The sequence below is a fragment of the Mya arenaria genome, chromosome 10 (assembly GCF_026914265.1).
Source record: "Mya arenaria isolate MELC-2E11 chromosome 10, ASM2691426v1".
NCBI classification, from domain to species: domain Eukaryota; kingdom Metazoa; phylum Mollusca; class Bivalvia; order Myida; family Myidae; genus Mya; species Mya arenaria.
This window is the reverse complement of record NC_069131.1, coordinates 17,605,809-17,629,814: the sequence shown is the minus strand read 5'-3', so window position 1 is coordinate 17,629,814 and position 24,006 is coordinate 17,605,809. Positions and strand designations below refer to the sequence as shown.

The 24,006-nt window shown below is 35.5% G+C and overlaps 1 protein-coding gene across 1 annotated transcript; it reads right to left on the bottom strand.

Annotated features, from left to right (window-relative positions):
* Window positions 1-24,006, bottom strand: LOC128205684 (uncharacterized). Its single transcript, XM_052907537.1, has 9 exons — window positions 22,719-24,006; window positions 8,942-9,833; window positions 3,445-3,504; window positions 2,722-2,781; window positions 2,332-2,391; window positions 2,083-2,142; window positions 1,745-1,785; window positions 1,479-1,538; window positions 1-1,035 (listed from the first exon to the last, which is right to left on the bottom strand). The coding sequence occupies exons 1-9, from the start codon at window positions 23,976-23,978 to the stop codon at window positions 1,015-1,017; spliced, it is 2,514 nt and encodes an 837-aa protein (XP_052763497.1). The 5' UTR covers window positions 23,979-24,006; the 3' UTR covers window positions 1-1,014.

Here is a 24,006-nt window from a genome sequence, read left to right as displayed (position 1 = left end):
CATTCATTTTTGAATGGAAATATGAAAATCTGCTATCTGATCTTTTGTCAGCAATCTTTTATCATTGGTTTGCAGATATTTACGCAAAAATTTGCTCTTTCCAAGACAAAAAATAAAAAAAGTTGTTAAAACGGTATATTTGTGAGAGTGCAGCTTTAACGTGCAAGGCAAAAACAAACATATATACAGCAACCACACACTTTAGAATCAGTTTCACATACAATACGTACAGAGGGTACTTGTTTGTTTTTAGTGTACGACAGTTATATATTACTTGAGTGAACACCAAAAGCAAATTATTTACATTGTTGTGAACGAGGTGAACTATATAACAATCTTACACTGAAAATCACACACATTCTCTTTATTTAATGCTGACCTTTTATGAGAAATAATAATGATCTGATCTTTACTTTAAAAATATCGCCAAATGTTAGCAAAACGATTTCATACCGGAAATGACGTCATTGTTGTTTTTTCATCATAGCACTGTGTGCGTTAACATTCAATTTATAACAGTTAATCGGACATGAGATAATCAGTGATATAAGTCATCGTTATTTTTCAATAACCACAGGCAAACAACATGAAAGAAAAGCTTAAACTCCATTCAAAATATTAAGCAATTGATATTTAAGCTAACATTACGTCATTGCTTTTTCTTTCCAACTATTTGGGCATACGTTTCTATATTTTAGTGTTAAACAAGCTAACCTGAGAAAAACACTGAAGACATTTAGATAAATTTACGGATTCAAACGGTGAGTTTATCACGATATATTTACCATTATTTTTCAATAAGGCAATGAACAGAATGACATGAAGTGTTAACATTTCCAGCAACACATTAATTTTGTTTCTCATAAATCAGCAACTTACACCGTTTTTGAAGAATTCTTCTTCGGAAAATAAACTTGTACAAAACTATAAAACACATCGTTCCTTAGAATTTAGGTTTACTTTGATTTTTTGCTTCCAAAGCTTTAAAAAAAACTCGTGCTTCCTGAAAACGCGTCAGCTTAGCTTTTTCGGAACCTGGAACAAAAATAACTGCAATGAAACACACAATTGATAATGACAATACGTATGAAGAGCATGCTCATAGGAGGTAATTCTCGAATATTTTATATCAATAATAAAATAATTCAACTCATAAGTGATAAAACAACATTAACTTATAATGCACTTTTCAAATTATGACCCGAAAATGCATCATTTCTGGACTTCTGTATCATTATGGGTACACACATTAATTGTTTGTTTCAGATTTCAATCCAAAAGATAATTAAATGTTAGCTAGGTCGGGATTTATATTACTTAAGTTGTGTCCGGCATTATTTGTTCACGTCGCAATATGGTCTGAGTCATCATCATCATTATCATCATCATCACTACCACAATCATCACCACCATGCTGTTCATACAACAAAAACAACAACAACATCATCATCATCATAAAGCACAAATATTTTGCTTACCGACAAATCAAGGGGAGTTTCCCCCGGAAGCCTGAAGGGACTCTTCCGTTTCCGTTGACGCTGAATAATGGAACAGATGCATGCCGTTGTATTTCAAATTTATGAAAATAATAGAATGCAAAGAAAAAGTCCTTAAAATGTTAACAAAAAGGTGAATATACATTTTATTACATGCTATACCTTGTTTCCGGTTCAATTATTTTCTTATTTTTAGTCTCAAGATCAAGCAAGGAATGTGTTGTTAAAATCAATTCACTGACACTTACCGACGGAGAAGCCTGGACGGACACCTGCGGTTCCGTGGAGGCTAAAAAATGGAACAGATTCATGTAGCTGTATTTCAAATATATAAAAATAGAACAAACCACCACCACCACCACCAACACCACCATCATCATCATCATCATCATCATCATCATCATCATCATCACCTCCACCATCATAACCACCCGTCACCACCATAACCACCACCACCAACACGATGTTAATACAACAGCAACAACAACAACAACATTGTCAAGCACAAATATTATCACCATTTGTTAATTATTTTCTCATTTTATTCTAAAATCCAAGCCAGCAATGTGTTGTTCGGGACACTTACCGACAGAGCAAGGGGAGTTACTTCCGGAAGCCTGAAGGGACACTTCCGGTTCCGTTGACGCTGAAAAATGGAACAGATGCATGCGGTTATATTTCAAATTTATGAAAATAAAACTTTGCAAAGAAAATTCCTTAATTTACAGGTCAATAAACTATTTATTACATGCTTTATCTTGTTTCCGGTTTAATTATTTTATTATTTTTAACCAAGCAAGCAATGTGTTGATAAAATCAATTAACTGACACTTACCGACGGAGCAAGGGGCGTTATTTCTGGATGCCTGGTCGGACAATTCCGGTTTCGTGGACGCTAAGAAATGGAACAGGTGCATGTAGTCATATTTCAAATATATGAAAATATAACAAACCACAACCACCACCACCACCACCAACACTTCCACCACCACCATCATCATCATCATCATCATCATCATCATCATCATCATCATCATCATCACCACCACCACCACCTCCACCACCACCACAACCACCACCACCACCACAAAGATGATGCTAAAACAAAAAACAACAATAACTTAATCAAGCATCAACATTATTACCTATCCTTAGTTATTTTCTCATTTTGATTCTTTAGTCCAAGCCAGCAATATGTTGTTAAAATAATATCACGGACACTTACCGGCGGAGCAAGGGGAGTTAATTCCGAAAGCCTGTAGGGCTACTTCTGGTTGCGTGGACGCTGAATTATGGAAAAGATGCATGTATTATTATTTCAAATATATGAAAATAAAACAAACTATCACCACCATCATCATCATCGTCGTCGTCGTCATCATCATCATTATCATTATCAGCAGCAGCGGCAGTAGCAGCAGCAGCAGCAGCAGTATCATCAGCATCACGACCACCACCACGATGATGATACAACAACAACAATTACAACAACATCAACATAATCAAGCATCAAAATTATTACCATTTTTTCTCATTTTTATTCTAAAAGATGTGCTCTCACAGATTGAACGTTTCGAAAAGTTCTTTATTTTTTGTCTTGAAACAAGCCATTTTGTGCAAAAATCCATGAGAACCGGTTTTATAAGACTGCTAACAAAAATTAGATCACAGATTTCTATATTTAAGTTCAAAAATTGATGTCTTATGCATATTTCTGAAACCGTTAGTAACGGTTTAAGCCATAAAACATTCATTTTCGAACGGAAATTTTAAAATCTACGATCTGTTGTTTTTTTGTCAGCAAGTTTATATCATTGGTTTGCAGATATTTACGCAAAAATTAGCTCATTCCAAGAAAAACAAAGTTGGAAAAATGGTATATCTTAAAGAGTGCAGATTTAAGTCCAACCCAGCAATAGGTTTTTAAAATCAAATCACGGTCACTTACTGTCGGAGCAAGGGGGGCTACTTCCGGAAGCCTGGAGGGGCACTTCCGGTTCCGTTGACTCTGAATAAATGAACAGATACATGTGGTTGTATTTTAAATAAACAAAAACAACAACAAACGAGTCCTTAACAGGTGGGGCATTACCTCATGAAATTGTTAAACAATTCAAATCCGAAATGATGCATTTTGAGCGTATGTTATAGCCTAATTCCTCCGAAATTGAGATAAAAGGTTAATTTAGACGATGTCAAGGGGGAGTTGATTACTTTCATCATTACTTTCATCATCCACAGCTTGTTATTTGAATATTATATTCCAATGTAGGTCAAAACATGATATAAATGGTAAATTTAGATAAATGCAAGCAACTCTATACAAACTACCCCTATGAAAATCTGCAGCAACTATTTTGGCCTACTATTTGTTGTAGAGACGAGCGTTGCTCTTGTTTAATACTTATATAGCAGTTAAGTCAATTTGCGAATTCTTATTATTGAATAACAGCCTGTTTTCTATGACAATATATTTCTATTTCGGATGACTTTGTGTGCAATATCGATGTACAAGTATATTTTATAAATATAACTTAAATTAGAACATAAGTGAAATTATTTTAATAAAATATTTGATCATAACTTAATATGTCTTGTTCATCATTGAATTATTTTTTATGTTGTTAAAAATACTTGCAAAAGTCCCTGTTATATGGGCCGGAAGCCATACATTACAATTAACTCAATGTTATTTTACATCATTTTCATCATCATCATTATCAACAACTACATCAACAACAACGCATCGTCATCGTTATAGTCGTCATTGTCGCTTTGTAATTAGTTGCATTTTCATCAACTTTGTTGTCGTCGTTGCATGCTCTTTATAAGTACTATCATCATTGTCGTTGTCGTCGTCGCATCATCATAATTATTTTCATCATATTAGTTTTCATCCTTGCATCATCATTGTCGTCGTGGTCGAATCATCAACATTATTATTATCATCATCATTGTCGTCGTGATTGAATTAACAACATTATAATTATCACCAGCATTGTCGTTTTGGTCGAATTATCAACTTTATTATTATCATCATCATTGTTGTTATGGTCGAATTATCAACATTATAATTATCATCATCATTGTCGTTTTGGTCGAATTATCAACTTTATTATTATTATTATCATTGTCGTCGTCGTCGAATTATTAAACTTATTATTATCATCTTAGTCGTCGTCGTCGCATAATGATCATTATTATCATCTTAGTCGTAGTCATCGCATAATGATCATTATTTATTTATCATCTTAGTCGTCGTCGTCGCATAATGATCATTATTTATTTATCATCTTAGTCGTCGTCGTCTCAGTAGTTGTCGTGTGAATATTATTATTTTATCTTTATTGTTGCTATGTACCAAAACACTGTTCCAGCCAATATTCCATGAAGTCGACATTCAGGCCACACCAAAATAATGTTTAGTTCCTCGGATTTTTGCCCCAAAAATGGAGCGAGCGAGCGAAAAAAAAAAATTGTCAGTTTTCATTAAAACCGAAGCGAGCGAAGAGCAAAAAATATATGTTTCCTTATATTCAATATAAATAAGGATTGTTCAAAATAATTGCCCTTAAACCCATTTTAATGCCATCTTGAACTGAACCTCTAATGGACATTGGGAAAATGTCGGAATACACACTACTTATTCATCCGTGTTTAGTACAAACATTATATGGATAAATATAATTTCTTATATAATTAAAATGTACTTTAATATGACGAACATTCATAATAATAAATAACCCTGCTTTTAGTAAAAAGTTTGAAACGACTTATATAAATCTACTTGAATCAGTTTAACATCATATGCAACTGTATTTAGACATAACGTAAAAAATAATCACTTACACAGGCATCATCAAACATCAGACTCCATTTAACATAGACTAAATTTTGTTTTTATTATCACAGGAAATGCAATGATATGTGCTTATTAAAACGAATAGAAGGATATTTTTAAGAGTACTTTTTTTGGTTATTTAGATGTTTTTATGCACCAGCCAATTGTATATGCCCCCTCCCCCCCCCCCCCCCTAAGTCCGGAATAGCGGAGACTTTGACTTCCGGTCTCTCAAAACCCGGGTAAAATACCCGACCTGCAAGGACACAGTGCTGGTAAAATCCCTGCCAAATGGCCCCGCAACCCCGAATACCTATGTGAGGCCCATTCCAGACTATTTTCAATATGAAGACAAAACCACATTCACTAGGCACTGCGGGGCCACCTGTAAGGTAAAAACACAGCCAGTTGCCTCTGCTGTCCCCGGTATACCCCTGGAACAAGGGCGATGGGTGGGCGGGGCAGTGGTTACAATTGACAAGTGCATTACAATCCCGGATTATGCTGCAAATAAAAACAAAATATAAGGTGATAAACTTACGCTTACTTATGTTGAGTTATATCCAGACCAGTGTTTATATCGCTATTTGTGAAAAGATACTTGTTCAAAACTGTTGTTTTGTAAGAATTTGATTAAAAAATGAGCTTGATGCATCAATCTGGACCAAACAATGATCCATGTTCCATATCATCTTCAGCATCGTCGTAACGAGGTAAAATTTTGGTCCCTTGTATTATGACTTGAACAAAACAGTACAGAACTAAGTTGATCATTCCGATTTCCATTCAAAACGAGTCACTTAATTACGCAATATAATCGCTACCAGTCTCAGATACACATGCTTTTTTGCATAATGATTTCTTTAAATAATGATCCTTTAGTGCATGAGACGATCAACAATGACTTCAAGCATGCTCAAAACATATTTATTGTCAAAAATAAGATTTAATTTCCAAACTTCGAGCCCACATTGTTTATACCGGAAGCCGCCATTTTGATTGAATTTCTTGAAATCCATGCTAAACCGATCGAGATACAGTATAAAAACACTACGCATCGGTAACTTCCCTTTACAAAAACACGAAAACTAGCGTAGAAAAATTATACTTGATTATTTTTAGCCTTTTAATAAATTATTACCTGAAAAAAATCTGTTTGGCGATCAAAATGGAGGTGCGGGCGCACAAAAAAATAAAAAAAACAATTTACATTTTCAAAAAAATAGGAGCGGTAAATCCGAGGAACGAAATATCAATTTGGTGTGGCCTCAGTTAAAAATGAAGAAAGACATGCAAACGTGGCCTTTTAGAGATACCCGACCAGTATTTGTCATTATTATTAGAGCTCACAACATACCCTCCCGATGACGGTAATCTTATAATCAGTTTGGCGTGCCGCATTCATGTATCACGATTTCAAGTTGATTAATAAATCATTCATGCTACTTGTACAATATTGGTAGAGTTTTCGCTGCTTCCATTTATGCATAAATTATGATCTAAGAACCTGTAAAACTGAGCAAAACCTATATTATGATAAACTCGAGCGCTATTCCACTATACGCAGGTCATTTATTTGACATTTTTTTCGGACAGTAGGATAAAAACATGTACTGCACCCATTACCCTCGTGTCTTAAAGTATACATAACTCGTGCTTAACGCTCGTGTAAAAATGATGTTACTTTGATGATTGGAAACTTGTTACTTGAATATAAGAAATCTATGATATATGCACAACAACTTGAAACTAGCGTAAGGAAATCACGTATTGTATATGAAAGCCTAACATATATACATCATATAAACGTTTATTTTCAGTGGCAGCAATTACCTGATATTTTATAAAAAGGGGTTATATGTTATCTGAAGATTTTATAAAGTTAAATAATAGTTTATCTTTATGATATTCAAAATGAGAAATTTTTCTTCTTCTTTTTATCAAAATATATTTAGATATGTATTTCAGTTAATTGAACTAAGCTACTTAAGCCTGTTTAGCTTAGGAAGTTTCGAGAAATTGGCATTAAATTATTAGTTAATTATAAAACGGACACAATATAGAATATTATTGATTGATACGTGCAGTTAATACGTGTTAATGAAATACATACATTTACAACTTTTGCCCACAAAATACACCTATTCAGTTAGTCCAATATATATATATATATATATATATATATATATATATATATATAAAACATCATAATTTGATTTAAAACAATTGTGAACAATAATTTAATTTGATTTTTTTCAAACATGATAACTGCAAATAGAAATGATTTGCAGATTAACACAAAAATGACTTTATAAAGAAAATCTAAATTTTAGCAGAATATATTTATTTATCATAGCAAGTTTTAGTTTAGATCTTTTCATCATTCAGCCAGTTTAGGTTTAGATCTTTTCATCATTCAGCAAGTTTCAGTTTAGATCTTTTCATCATTCAGCCAGTTTTAGTTTAGATCTTTTCATCATTCAGCAAGTTTTAGTTTAGTTCTTTTCATCATTCAGCTAGTTTCAGTTTAGATCTTTTCATCATTCAGCCAGTTTAAGTTTAGATCTTTTCATCATTCAGCCAGTTTTAGTTTAGATCTTTTCATCATTCAGCCAGTTTCAGTTTAGATCTTTTCATCATTCGGCCAGTTTCAGTTTAGACCTTTTCATCATTCAGCCAGTTTTAGTTTAGATCTTTTCATCATTCAGCCAGTTTCAGTTTAGATCTTTTCATCACTCAGCCAGTTTCAGTTTAGATCTTTTCATCATTCAGCAAGTTTCAGTTTAGATCTTTTCATCATTCAGCCAGTTTTAGTTTAGATCTTTTCATCATTCAGCCAGTTGAGATTTAGATCTTTTCATCATTCAACCAGTTTCAGTTTAGATCTTTTCATCACTCAGCTAGTTTCAGTTTAGATCTTTTCATCATTCAGCCAGTTTCAGTTTAGATCTTTTCATCATTTAGCCAGTTTCAGTTTAGATCTTTTCATCATTCAGTCAGTTTCAGTTTAGATCTTTTCATCATTCCCGCAGTTTCAGTTTAGATCTTTTCATCATTCAGCCAAGTTCAGTTTAGATCTTTTCATCATTCAGCCAGTTTTAGTTTAGATCTTTTCATCATTCAGCCAGTTTTAGTTTAGATCTTTTCATCATTCAGCCAGTTTAGATTTAGATCTTTTCATCATTCAGCCAGTTTCAGTTTAGATCTTTTCATCATTCAGCCAGTTTTAGTTTAGATCTTTTCATCATTCAGCCAGTTTTAGTTTAGATCTTTTCATCATTCAGCCAGTTTAGATTTAGATCTTTTCATCATTCAGCCAGTTTCAGTTTAGATCTTTTCATCATTCCCGCAGTTTCAGTTTAGATCTTTTCATTATTCAGCCAGTTTCAGTTTAAATCTTTTTATCATTCAGCAAGTTTCAGTTTAGATCTTGTCATCATTCAGTCAGTTTCAGTTTAGATCTTTTTATCATTCAGCCAGTTTCAGTTTAGATCTTTTCATCATTCCCGCAGTTTCAGATTAGATCTTTTCATCATTCAGCCAGTTTCAGTTTAGATCTTTTCATCATTCAAATATATCACGCAATTGTGAGAATGTCACCTACCTTTTACGTTTACGTGGAACTCAACCAAATATTCATCGCAAAATTCAAGATGAAAGGGCGTCACAAGTTTCACGACGGACTGGTTCTCCATCTCCACCTGCAGCTGTCTCACGTCCTCTTCAGGCTCTATTGTACAGCAAGATAACTTACAAATCACATAATTTCCCGACTGTGTCACAATACTAACGAGACGTCTGAACTCTCCTACTGGTATGACCATATCAATTAAAGAAATGTTTGTTGTATAGTCAGCTGTGGCGGGCTGTAGAGCAACCAACTGAAGAGCGGACTGGTTCTCAATCCCCACCTGCAGCTGTCTCATGTCCTCTTCAAGCTCTAATATACACACCGATAACTTACAATTCACAGAATGTCCCGACTGTGTCACAATACTAACGAGACGTCTGAACTCTCCTACTGATATGACCATACCACTTAAAGAAATGTATGTTGTATAGTCAGCTGTGACGGGCTGTAGAGCAACCATCTGAAGAGCGGACTGGTTCTCAATCCCCACCTGCAGCTGTCTCACGTCCTCTTCTAGCTTTATTGTACAGTAAGAGAACTCACAGTTAACAGAATGTCCCGACTGTGTCACAATACTAACGAGACGTCTGAACTCTCCTACTGATATGACCATACAACTTGAAGAAATGTATGTTGTATAGTCAGATGAGACGGGCTGTGGAGCAACCAACTGAAGAGCGGACTGGTTCTCAATCCCCACCTGCAGCTGTCTCATGTCCTCTTCAAGCTCTAATTTACACAACGATAACTTACAATTCACATAATGTCCCGACTGTATCACAAATCTAACGAGACGTCTGTACGCTCCTGCTGATAAGATCATGTTTCCCAATTCAACATCCGTAAGGGTAGAAGGCGTCCCGTCCTGAAATGTCATGTTAACAATGTAAGTACATATCTAAGTAACAAATACGTTTGTTCGTTTGTCGTTCGAGTAAATGACGAAATAAATGTGCAATATTTGGTATGTGAAAAAGACCAGGCTTTCTCAGATACGAAAGGGAACACACATTTCTGGAGAATAGTTATCACGCTGTATACAATTGTTTAGATGTTATAACATTACACGAGTCATCTGCCCACAATATTTGAATTCATGCATCGATGAATAATATGATTGCCAGAACGATAATATGAATAGGCCAACTAAAGGTATTAAATGTGTTTCATTTGTTAACAGTAATCATAAACACACCTATTTACTTTGCCGTTTTATAAAAAAAGTTGTTTTTTCACATATGGTAATGTACGTGAAGTAACTGGCCTAGCGGCGTGAAGTAAGCGGCCTAGCGGCGTGAAGTTAGCGGTCTAGCGGTGTAAAGTTAGCCGTACAGCGGCCTGGTGGCCTAGCGGCGTGAAGTTAGCGGCCCGGCGGCCTAGCGGCGTAAAGTTAGCGGCCTAGCGACCTAGTGGCGTGATGTTAGCGGACTGGAGGCCTAGCGGCGTATAGTTCGCGTCTTGGCAGTCTAGAGCCTAGAGGCGTGAACTTGACGGCCTAGCGGCCCAAATTTCTTTCTTTATTTCGAAGGAATAGTTCGTGCAATTTCTTGGGGAAAAAAAGGTAAATCAATGTTTTTTATTCATGCATTAACATAGCGGCCTAAATTGGTTTCTATTTCAGAGCATGTTTGTTGATAAATTTACTGTTTTAAGGCACAAGTTATCAATCTGAAGCGATTTTCAACATTTTTTTTTGTAAAAGGTTAATCAAGCACTTAAGAGACGTAGCGGCCTAGCGGCCTTAAATGGCATCCTATTTCAAAGCATGCATACATGCCTTTTCTTCTAAAACAATGATATATTTACTGCTTTTATGCATAAGGGCTCACTCTGACGCGATTATCAACATCTTATTTTCAAACTTCACTTACATCAAATGGTATGAATCCCAGCACAATGAAACAAAGAACTTTCATAGATAACAGAAATCATATTATTTTGATTAAAAAATCGAAGATTACGAAATTAATACTTTTTTTAAAAATCATGAAAATAACACCCTCATGTATGACGCAAACCGTAAAGATACAAACTCCTTAAGAGATGTCCCAAAGAAATCAAACGACCTTTCAGAGACTCACGGAGACAATTATTCAAAGGCAAGGTCAAAAGCATATACATGTAAAACAAGGAAAATACGACATTGGACATAAGACATTAAAAATGAAAGGCCCGCTGGCACAACATTGAATTTTGGACATGATCAAAATGAATGACGTGTCGGCAAAACATTGGACATTGGATATACAAAATCAAATATCTTAATGGCGCGTAATTTGACAGTGGGCATCTAAAGGTGTCACACAGCTTACGTAAACCCAATTGTTATATGCGGACGAGAGTGACTTAGCATAGGTGTATACAACTTCTTCACAGTCGCTGTACAGTAAAAATAAAAATAAAACGTTAAAACTAACTCAGTAAAAATTACATAGAACGCACTTATTACATGTATAATAAAACTTGATACGTCAGGATAAATAAATGACCTGGAATCGTACAGCTTAAACAATACAAGTTAAACTATGAGAAATACTCGGATGACATGTAAAACAAATACATCCTCAGTGCATTTACAAGATACAGTGTGATTGTACGTACACTCACTGAACATAAAGATAATAAGGGTAGATAGAAGATTCAATGTTAGAGGGTGCGTATCCTTTTGACTTGCGCCCCTCCCTCAGAACCGAAGTGTATTTTGTTTAAATTCGTGACTGACAGTTAACAATATCTAGTCCGACATGATGCAAATTTTAGCATATATGTATTTTATTACTTTTTTCTCGTACGTGTATATCAAATTTTAAAGTGTACTTGGAATTTTTAGTGGGGGGGGGGCGGTTTCATACACACACACCCCGATCCCAATCCGCATTTGTTAACAAAAGCAATAATTCAAAGATTTGCATAAACTGCAATAATAGACTGACAGGAAGTAAATATTGACCCTTAGTATGTATATATATGTATGTATATATATATTGAGAGGATCTCAAATGAGTGTTTGTTTTGTATCGAATTTATCAAACGATTTCATTTTAAAACGATAAAAACGAGACACTGCCGAGTTGTCATCGTTTTTAAATGACGAATTTAATAAATTTTATACAAAATAATCATGAATTTGAGATTTTATTTATAACATAACTCAACAAGAAAAAATTGATGCATAGCATCAAGTCGGCGCAATGAAATTAGAAGAAAAACGTGCATGCAGATAACCAAAAATGGTTATTGTTTCAATGATAATATTTCTTATGTTGGGTGTACATATGCTCGAAGGACATTATGGTTAATAATATTGTTACAATAGTTTAAGCCCGAAATTATATATATATTTTTATTATTATTTTTTTTTATTTTTTATTTATTTTTTTTGGGTGGGGGGGGGGGGGGTTCAAGCAAATACTCCGAAGTCAATGGTCTAATTCATAGATTTTAAAAGCATGAAATTCACCTTTTATTTGTACTGGCATATTATGTGAATTCCCTTTTATATATATTTTAGAAGTTTTTGTAACACATTTCACTCATATGAGTATATAGAACGGGTATAAAAAATACATAAAGAGGGAATTATCTGGTGTTTATTCCTTCGAATGACGTTTTCAAAACAAACAATTAAGCTCAATGTTATTTTTTTCAAAACTCGGCATTTTTGTTGTCGCCAAGGGAGATTACTGCGTAGGAGGTTTACAAACATAAAGGATATTGTAATAGTACCGTGTAACCTTCATCTATTTGGGCGGAAGTTGGTATCATTAGGAACACCTCGGCCTGTATCTATCTCGGAGATGGCCGAGTTGTTATGATTGAGTTGGTATTTAAAATCAAAAATAATAAGCAGGACTATTATAATTTAAGGTTTCATTATCAATTAAAGTGTACAGTTTTATAAATCACACTTAACTTTATATTTTATTATTATTCAACGTGGAAACTATTGAAAGCATTGTTCTGCAATTTATGAATTGGTCCCTTAGTTGGAATATTTCTAAAGTAATATCAAATATAGTCGGCGCCCAGAAGGCGCCGACTAATTATGGTTAAAATCTAGGTCAAAGTTTCTTTAATACACATTCTCATGTCCTAGAGCGAAGAATTTACATTGAGTGTTTATTTTAGGATGCCTCATCCGCAGGAAAGAAAATACGACATAAAAACATTTTATTTACAATAAAAAACATAATTCATGTCTCAATTATCAACCGATTTTCAAAGGTTTCACGTAAAAACAATAAAGAACATATCTTAATCCATTTAAATCAAGCAAATCAATAATTATAGCAATGTCATATGCGTGACGTCATTAGTAATCACGCGAGTGTGTACATGTCATGTGGCGGTTAAAGTTTGAAAAGGCCGTAAGTCAGCGTCACAGTCGTTTTCAGTAGTGCGAATTCGCTTTGTAGCTGTTAGATGACATGATTAATTTTTGTAATTTGATGGATATGCACAATGAGTTTTATCTCCGTGAATTGGACCACCAAATGTGTTGGTTACTCCAACAGAAAAGTGAGATTTCATGTGGAATCGGTGATTGTGTGAACTTGAACATGGCTGGCGAACTGTGTGCATAGACTGAGCATTGTACAGATATTTTCACTGGAGAACAGGCCTTCGGATGCTGGATATTTCCTTTTGTTACTTTGGATTTATGTGGCTATGGTTGTTTAAAGATGCAATCTTCTTGTGTCCCGATATTTGCAAAATATGGTTCGCAGGAACATTGTTTTATTCATGATTCAATTCCAGTACTTTTGAGTACGCACAAGGGCCGAACCCGGCATGCGCTTTTTGGCTCTACGCACGGATGGGTAGCAGTCACGAGGTTAACATTTCCCCGGTTCCCGTTCGCGCGTAAAGTTGAAAACGGCATGCCGGGTCCGGCCGTTGTGCATGGTCAAAATTACTGGCGAGGATGTGTGAGTCGGTAAAAAAACAGTATTCTTGGCAGAGTTATCAAAGAAAATTGCAAAAACGCTACTAGTTTGTGCTTGTTGAGCTTTTGCGCCTTGGAGATGACTTCTTTCTGAACATGCATGCGACGTATACAGTTGTTTTATCAAAAAGAATCTTGTAGATCTGAGCTCGTTTCCATACATATGTCTCCATCCGAAATCTGCTAACCTTCATAACTTGTGAATGATACAGATTGTTTGAAATTTCAAAACACTTATATGTAAAAATAAACGACCAAAAGTGGATTATTTGTTTATTATGTGTAACATTCTAGAGTTCTAAAACACATTTTTTATAGTTCTCAGTCCAAGAGATCACCCCAGGGACCAAATCGCTCAATTCAGGTAGCTCGACTGGACAAAAATGTTGTCCTTATACCAAGTAACTGTGACATCGACAGGATTTCTTTTAAAACATTTTACCTGATGTTTGTTTACGTTTTTTTGACAGCGCGTATGAATATTTTTTTCTGTGATGCGGTTACCTAATTTGCATAGTTATGACACTAGTTATATTATATAAATATTGCATGGCTTCCAGTGTGACAGTTCATATTGTCAACATGAGGGAAATACTGTTACCCGAGGCGAAAATACACAGTTACATTTATATACATATATAAGATTTTTACCATTACACAACTTTCAAGTTTAATCAATTTATTCTGTAATTATTTTTTGTTTACAGTAGCTGTCCATTTGTTGCAAATGTCGTTTAGAAATAACGCAAACACCGGTTGTAACCAGATTAACAACACATTTTAATAAGCGCTTACCACTTCAGCCTTGGGAAACCACAAAATGCCTCTTTTTAGACGCGCGTGCTATGTGACAGTATCATGTCACCCGGTCAAAACGGTACTGTCAGTGTGTGACAGTACGAAATTGCCCATGATGCGTATATGAGAAATTAACATGGGCCGGTCAGGTGAGGTATAATAAATGAAAAATATTGCATGGGGTTATATCACTCCTGCGACGTAAGTTATGTTATAATATGAATTAAGACGATAATACATGTGCCCATATTATTGCCACAGCCCGAATCTTCAAACAGTTTAAAACTAAATAAATAGTTATACAAGAAATACCAAAAATGATTCTACATCATTTACTTAGTAAGTAACATAATAATAACACAATTAGGAGTGAAATCAGCTCCACGAACTCAAAAAGAACTCGTAATTCTATTTACTTCAAATGTAATCATTGTATCAATAAATACCAAGGTGTTAAGCAACAGCTCGTTTGAAAAAATGAAAAAGCAAAGTTATGAACAAAACAACAATAAATAATTAATACAACAAACCTATATTTAAAGGTCGCAACACATCCACATGTATACAGTTGAAGTGTCTGATTATTGATTTTATTTATAAGTAACTGACACAAGTAAATAACAGTTTAAAGAAATTTAAGTTACTTCCCTTACTCCATTAACTGCACTGACTTTGTACCAACGTTTTGGTCAATACTCTTTATTAACTTTTTCACTTATCAGTTCCGCGTTAAAGGCACCAAAAATTGCTGCCGATAATGCATCTGAAACATTTATTGTATCATCATTTTACTCTATAATATCGAAATTGCAGAAAAGATACAAATATAGTACACAAAAGATAATTTGGAGGGTTTAAGTGGTGCAAACTCACGCCGGTCAGGTCAAGATTATTTTTTAAAAACACTTTTACCACCAGGCCACCAGCAGTTATATATAATTATGTGAAGGATATTGTGACCTTTTTTGACTTTACATGATAATGTCCGTTAACCAAGTACGCAACAACAAATCCGCATGTATTGCAACGCTTTATTTCGACATGAAACAAGTACATTTTTACAAAAACAATGATTTAGATGGTTTAGAAACTGAAATTTCTTCTTTTCTTTTTTTTTTTTTGGGGGGGGGGGGCTACTTTCGTTTCATTAAGTGAGAAAAATGTTTCAGTGCAAACAAAATGGCGGATTTGTAATGAAAAGTACAGATTCCGGTACCTACTTTTGCCTGGTACTCCAAGGAACAAAAGGTCGGCCAGGAAGCCTGTACAGACAAGTGATTACCATCAAGTTTGACAAATAGAAAGACAGCACAGTTATAACATGCACAGAAATGCCATATCTACCGGGAAAATACGATATATTGTGGATTAAATCAACACGTTTATTTGTAAACATTGCATTGTTACCCACAATCTGTTCAATAACTGCTTATCTGTTCAAAGTTATGGTACAGAACTAAGATGCCGATCGAAGAATATGTTTTTTTCGCCACGCAATGGACGTATATACATTTTTTTTTTCAAAATGTATAGAGAAAGTCTACCTAACAGGCCAATTTAGTACCACAATATGTACTTATACCTACAAATCAGCCATACACCATTTTGTTTGAACTGAAACGTTTTTCTCATTTAATATTTGCATGCAGCAAAATTACTTCGTTCCCCTTGTATTTTGGCATTTTAAACAATCCGTTTCGGATTTTAAAAATTGTTTATTGATCATAATAATTCAATGAAAGAAATGAATTTATATCACTTAGATTAAATTGACAATAGATGTAGACTCCAAAACAATAAAATTCAACGTGCAAATACCAGTGGAATTCGATAAGCACCATGGCTTGTCTCCGAAAGTCATCCTTAGATTAAGTAAAATTAAACCATGTGTTTACATCAGCTTGAAGCATGGTTTCTTTTATAAACTGCTATTTGTGTGTATATAGTGTTATAATAAACTCCAAAAGTAATCGAAAAACACAGTTTCTGCGTTTGACAGTGATATCTTAACATAATAACGGCTTTAACCTTTGAAATGTGCCATCCACAGACTGTTGTATTCTCTAATTGTCCTAAGATTAGTTTTCTTCAAAATTTATAACTATTTCCTGATATTTTGAATTTATCATTAAATAAAATACTTTAAGTAAGGAAAAAACTCACATATTCTATGCTGCTAACAATTTGTTTAAGCATTGGTTAAAAACTAAAAACAAAACTCAAAACAGTAACGATGAACATGTTCAACCAAAACACAAGCATGCGTTCCATCCTCAACTTATTCAAATGTTCAAAGCGTTTCAAACACTTTTCGGCTAAACAAAGCATTTTTTCTGACAAAATAGTCATTTACAAGCAGATTTTAAACTTTTGATGAAAAAAGTGAGCAAAAGTTCATTGGTCATTAGAAAATGTGGCAATCACTTAATAATTTTCAAATGAAACATCAGAATTTCAAATTTGCTATCAAATGTAAAAATTGATTGAGTCAGACACTGAAAAAAGTAAAGAGACCAACCGGGTCGGTATTCATAATTTTAAAATAATCCCACGTCAACGTTATTCTTTAACATTGACACATCAGTAAATTATGGTTGCTCATTGGCTGCTCTGGATGAAGGTAATTTCTAAAGTAATTATTAGTTGCTAAAAAAGTCACAAGATCGTCAGGAAGTCATTGGTGGCTATGTATGAAGGCAGTTGGTACAGAAGACATTGATTGCATGAAAAGCATTTGTTGGTAACGAGGAAAGTGGTTTCTAAGGTAGGTTGCTTAGCCAGTCATTATTTGCAATGGATGTAAGTCATGAGATGCTTAGATCGTCATTGGTTTATAAAGGAAGTCATTGGTTCCTATGAATGAAGGTAGTTGATAAGTAAATCATGGTTGCCCGGGAATGACTGGTTGCTAAAGTAGTCATTGCTTGCTTAGAAAGGCGTTCGTAGATTTGGATGCAGGTAGATGCTAATGAAGTAAGTGGTTGCTGTGGAAGTCGCTGGTTCCTATGGGAGTCACCGGTTGCTAAAGAAGTAAGTGGTTGCTAAGTAAGTTAAAGGATACCGCGGGGGGGGGGGCCTTTGTCGCTAAGGAATTCATTGGTTGCTAAGGAGGTCGTTGGTTACTAAAAAGAAAGTTATTGCTAAGGTTGCAACGGAAATCATTGGATGCTAAGTAAGTGAAGGGCTGATAAGGAAGTCATTGGGTGCTAAGGAAGCCACTGGTTGCTAAGTAAGTCATTTAGTTTAAATGGACGAAGAAGTTTCTAACCACTACACAGATCTATATGCCAATTATTAAGAATCTGGACCTTGCAGTTTCAGAGAAGATTTTCCAAGATTTTATTATATAAATATACATTGAGTCTAGTATTCATAAAACAACTAAAATCACTTTGCAAGTTTAGGTATCTCACTGGTCAAACGATATACTAACTTACTGATATCTTAGATACTTTTTTCATTATTGTTATGTGATATGCAATCCCTTGTATATTGAAGGGACTTAGTTTAATGAATATCAGTCCGGGTGTGGGGGGGTAGCTTTGATTTCAGGGGCATTTTTTTTTTTTTAAAAAGGGTAGGGCCACTTCATGTGGCTACATACCAAACTAAAATGATCTTGACCATGCATTCTCAGCGAAGATTTTCAAAAATATAATTTAAATTAAAGTATATAGGAAATCACGGACACCAGGAGCGAGGCCTTTTTTACCCTAGGGACTTAATTTGAACAAGTCTGGATCATACCAACTTCATATTAATCAAATACCTACAGTCTTGGCCATTTGTTTACACGGTGATATTAAAAGGTTTTACTATATAAATGCATAGAAAACCTGGGAAACCTTGATGGGATCATTTTTGACCCCAGGATCATAGTTTAAACATTCTTTGTAAAGGACCACTTCATGAAGCTTCACACAAAGTGTCAAAAGTCTGGACCTCGGGATCCAGAGATGAAAACTATTGTTTAATTCTAGTATAGCCCGAAAATAGGGCGATGACAATAACTCACCTATAACAATGCGCTTAAAATGTGTAAAATGCTTTAACAGAAACAAAATGGGTTATTTATTACCACGTGGTGAAATGCGCTTATGTACAAACTTGATAAAATTGTTCGTCATTTAGGATTTTGGAGAAAAGTGCACATACAAAATGTAACCATGGTAAGAGCTACCCTGTTTCTTTAACGTGCACCAAAGTATAGCACTGTCATACACCCTTTTAACGTCCCTACAAGAAGACGATCAGTTTTTTACAGTGGTGCGACGGGGAATTGAACCTGCGACCGCTGGATTGACAGTCAAGTGTGTAACCATAAGACTAAGGTTCCGCAACAAGACCGTGCGTTTCGAGTGCTCAGTATTTACCCATGTTATAAGTATATCACGCATGTCGGTACTATACACTGGGCAGCTACTTTACACGGGTCTATTAAATAGAGCTCGAATATCGCAACAATATTAACAACAGTGTTTCAATACTTCTGATATTTAGATTTGACTGCAGTTGTGGGAACGTTTTACACAAGTCGTGATGACTTCTCAACTGATCAAGCCATACTGCAGTCCATTGATTTGGGGATACCTTTATTAACTCTACATTAACACGCATTGCATGCGATAGATTAAATGGGGTAAGTCATAACCAGAATATGTGTGTTAGTTAGTGTTCATGATTGTTGGATCAAGATAGCTGCGTCTTAAAAATATACACAATTTTAATTGAAAAAAGTTTCAATAGTTTAACACGATGTTCGTGAAAATGTTTATGGTGCCTAATATCTAGTAATTCCGACCAGGCTGCTGTGCTGCTATGTTCAAGCTGCCAGGCTGCTATGCTGCTATGTTCATACTGCAAGGCTGCCAAGCTGTTATGCTGCCATACTGCTAGGCTGCTAACTTCACGCTGCCAAGCTGGTATGCTGCTTTTTGACGCTGCCAGACTGCCATGCTGCTGGGCTTTTAACTTCACGCAGCCAAACTGCCACGTTTCTTTGCTGCTATGTTCTCGTTGTCAGGCTGCTATGCTGCTATGTTCACACTGCCAGGCTGCCAAGCTGTTATGCTGCCAAATTCATGCTTCCTGGCTGCTATGTTGCCATGCTGCTAATTTACGCTACCAGGCTGCCATGCTGTTTCGCTGCTAATTAACGCTGCCAGGCTGCCAGGCTGCCAGGCTGCCATGCTGTTAGGCTGCTAATTTACGCTGCCAGGCTGCCATGCTGTTAGGCTGCAAACTTCACACTGCCCCGATGCAACACCGCTATGCTGCCATTTTACGCTGCTAGGCTGCTGACTTAAATGAAATATATAATTAGGAAAGACTTTTAAGAAGAATCGAAAAAAAAACCATCGTAAATACCCGAAATTAGAGGAAATGTTTGACGTCAGTAGTGATATAAAATTATTCGCACAGGCTTTTTGGCGAAACATACGAAAATGCATTTTCTACGTCAATTCTTACACAAATGGATAATTTCAGTAATGCAATAATAAAAAGGAACAATCATGTTCTTCAGTTCCGGATAGAAAACTCCGACCCTCGGGCACGGAGCGTTACAGATAACCCGGTAAGCCTCGTAACCGGCTTACGCGCCTGCCCTCGGGTTACATTTTTCTATCCATACCGGAAACACAAGATACTTATATTCTTGCGTACTAAATGTGGTGCCGGTCATGTGACCAGTGCTGGAAAAAACCCGTCTTAAAACTCAATGGAAGAAGAGTCACGCGCAACAATTCGCCACTTCTTATTTATTTTATTGTATGTTTTATGAAAAGTATATAATCCATTTCAATAAAGCGCAATCAAATAAATAAGTAGGCAAGACTTTTCATTAAAATTGCCAATTGAGTATCGTAAAAAGGTATTTGCATAGTATATTGTTTCCACAATAGGCAAAACAATCATAACAATGCATGGTTAAAATGGCACCCTATTTTTACCATTCAAAGGCTTTATATGATATGAACCTTCCCCGAATCATATTCGCCAGCACCACAACTACTCCACAACGCCACAGCGCCATCACTTGATAAACTCCGCCATCACATTTATAAATGCTTGCATATTTCCTTTCTAAGATGAGTTTGTAAGTTTTGATGTCGATATACAAGCACCGCTAACTTTCAGAGAAGAATAAGCAATGGAATCGCCAGATATATTTTAAAATAATCCTCATCAGTTCAAGCAAATTCATATAATTAACTACGTTTCATACTTACGGAAGCATCAAGTGGGCACCGGACTGTCCACTTAATGTAATACATGTAAATTTGTTTTAACTAAACAAGTTGATACACAACCGAACAAATTAAGTTGATACGTTGTAAATCAAGTGTTGAATGTCCATGAGAGAGGTCATAAGGGCTTAATGCCCCAACTTTGGTTGGAACCCGGGACCTCTTGGTAGAAAGGCGGACGCTCTTCCGCTGAGCGATTATATTGGTGTGTTTGCTTTGGAGTATACTTTTATAAATGTGCCCAATTGAATTAGTTTCAGATGATATGATTTAGGCAGTTCAGGCAATTCAGATTGTCCCAATCATGTCGCAAATAAATTTCGAATGCCCTCGTTACCTTGTGTGATTGTTAATAAATTCTATATTGAGTGACTTGATTTATTAAAAATACTTAAACAAACACTCAATATTCAGGTGACACTTTTATCTTAAAGTTTGGGCGATGTTTACCTTCGCAATCGAGTGAAAAAACACTCAGCGAGCACGGTTAAATTTACATGTACAATCTTCTTTTTGTACCACTTTACCCGTTAAAATGTTTGCATATCGCGGTAAGCCCGTGGCGGCGATACGTCGCATTCAAGTCGTACGCGATAGCAGCAGATGAACGCGGCGATGACGCTGTGGGTTGGTAGTGTAATTCGTTTTAACACACTATTTCACCGCTGTACTTCTGTGACTTCCAACAAAGCAGAAAACAAATAATGTAGTATTAAAGTAGTAAAGGAACTTTTAACCCGAGTTATAAAAATTATATTTGCGTAAGTCATGTATAATATGAGGGTTGTTCGTGACATGCCTAATCGGTATCATTCCAGCGCATTCATAGTTAAAGAAGTGACATGAAGTAAAAGTGAATAACATTGTCATATAAACGTATTATAGTAATAGAAAACGTATATTATCCAATCCCTGATAAAATATTCCCCATTTACATAGGGGCAAATCTACTCCCAACATGTCTGTCATATAAACATAGCATTTGACCTGACTTGTTGGATAAATCGATATATACACATCAAAAGGAATAAAACAGCGACAAAATATTTCATTTAACTTAACCGTGTGCAAAATCAAGACGATCCGATCTCAAGCCAATGTTTTACCCGATGTCGGGCCGATTTTTATAGCATCATGTCGGTCGATATATCCATGTCAGATGGGTATCATGCCCCTGGATATACTTTTTCTCTTTTAAAAGTTTCATTATGATAAGTTTACACTTCGAATATATTCTGATTATATAAGGGAAACAGCTAGACTATATATCCATTGCTGGTATATCAAACCAAAGCACCATAGATATTACGGATATTGGCGACACCAATTTCAGTTTGGAAATATTTCGATACAACTTCATGCCGATGTCGGCTTGATGTTGTAAACCGATGTTCAACCTATGTCAGAACGGATTTGACATTAAAAAAGTAATTCGGTCTAATAATACAATGACAACTACAGGGACAACTTCATTTTGCAGGTTGATGTTGTAAACCGATGTTAAACCGTTCTCTTGCAGTGCTGCTAAATCAAGGTGAACAGATACTAAAACGATTGTTATTGCAATATCTCGGGCCGACATATCACTTACACTATTGATCGTGGTGTGTTTTTCATTTAAGATGCTATGCTTGAATTTCATATTTCCAATCATTAAAATAAATAAATATAATGGTAAGAGATTAAATTGTCACTCCCTATCTTATTTCCATTGGTGTTTTGAAATAATTTCAATATTAACTGTAGTCACTTTGCTTACCAGATTTGGACTGAGTGAATCGTCGCTTTGTGCTAATAACGCCGCCATTAACCGTGGTGCTCTTGTTTGTGTGCTAAAGCTGACCTTCAACTTGTGAAGATTGAGCATATGTAGAATAACAACGTCTGAGAAAGCAAGTCCCTGTAAGGAGAGTGTGTTGAGTTGTTCGAGATGTCGAAGATCAAGATCAAATTTCGAATCATTTGGTAGAGGGTAACGCCATATGACGTCTAGATGTTCAATGTGTTTAAGTTTCGAGAAGATTTCCTGGGCTTTCGGCTCCCAACCAGTCCATTTTATTGAGAGTATTTTCAAACATGTCACATCTGAGGACAGAATTGAAGTTACCAGTTTATTTGCTGGTCCACCGTTGAGATGTATTTTGCATTTTAATAATCCATTCCAGCTCAATAAGTTAATATCTGTATATGGACACTCCTCTAATACAACATATTTAAGATTCTTGCAAGTCTCTAAATCTAAAACACTTGAATCATTCTTGTCCTGCAACACATCAGAAATGTCGCTTTCGCCTCTCATAAATAATGATACAAGAGTGGGCTTATTTTTATCCAAGCAATGTTTCAATATTTGCTTGTGTTGTTTAAATCGATTTTTTTTACGTCCATCCCAAAGAATTTGACCATAATCACCGAGGGTGACATGCTGCAGACAGAGTTTCGCTCCGGCGTGCCCGCTTCTCTCCGCTTCATCATAGCCTTGCAGTATCATATCTTGTAAAGCTACTGCTTTATTTTCTGAAAAGCCGTAAGTGAATACTTCATTCAATGTCTTCGAAAACACTTCGACAGCAGTAATGTTCATGCCGCATAGAAACAGAAACATCTGACGCATGCTAAGCACGCCTTCTCTTCTGCTATGGCTATACACTTCCTGGACGTGTTGACAATGCTTGATCAGATCTGATCTGCTGCTTTTCGCCAGATACAATGCTGACAAGTATTCTTGAAGCGTTTTGTGCAAAAATTGGAAGGACACAAATCTTTCACCTATTTTACTACTACAGGACATGATGCCAGATTCAAGAGACAATCGTTGGTACTTTTTCTCTAACTGATCCTTTGGAATGCCAAAAACAATGGTATCATCCTCATTTGGTGAAAACAGTTTATTGAAAGCTAATTTGCTCAAAGAATCAAGAAATTCCTCAGGAATATCGTTTTCCTCTATCTTGTTCTTGTCGTTCATTTCACTCCACCTTTCTTCTATAATTTTCTTGTAAACTTCAGTCAGAGACATGTTTGCCTTTAGCTGGTCTCTGTACCAG

What these genes read in the sequence shown, in the direction of transcription:
- LOC128205684 (XM_052907537.1), bottom strand. Translation starts at nt 23,978, where the DNA reads ATGTCTCTGACTGAAGTTTACAAGAAAATTATAGAAGAAAGGTGGAGT. An exon ending in TAACTCCCCTTGCTCTGTCG is followed by an intron (nt 1,786 to 2,082) that starts GTAAGTGTCCCG and finishes TCCATTTTTTAG; the next exon opens with CCTCCACGGAACCGCAGGTG. An exon ending in AAACTCCCCTTGATTTGTCG is followed by an intron (nt 1,036 to 1,478) that starts GTAAGCAAAATA and finishes TTTTTGTTCCAG; the next exon opens with GTTCCGAAAAAGCTAAGCTG.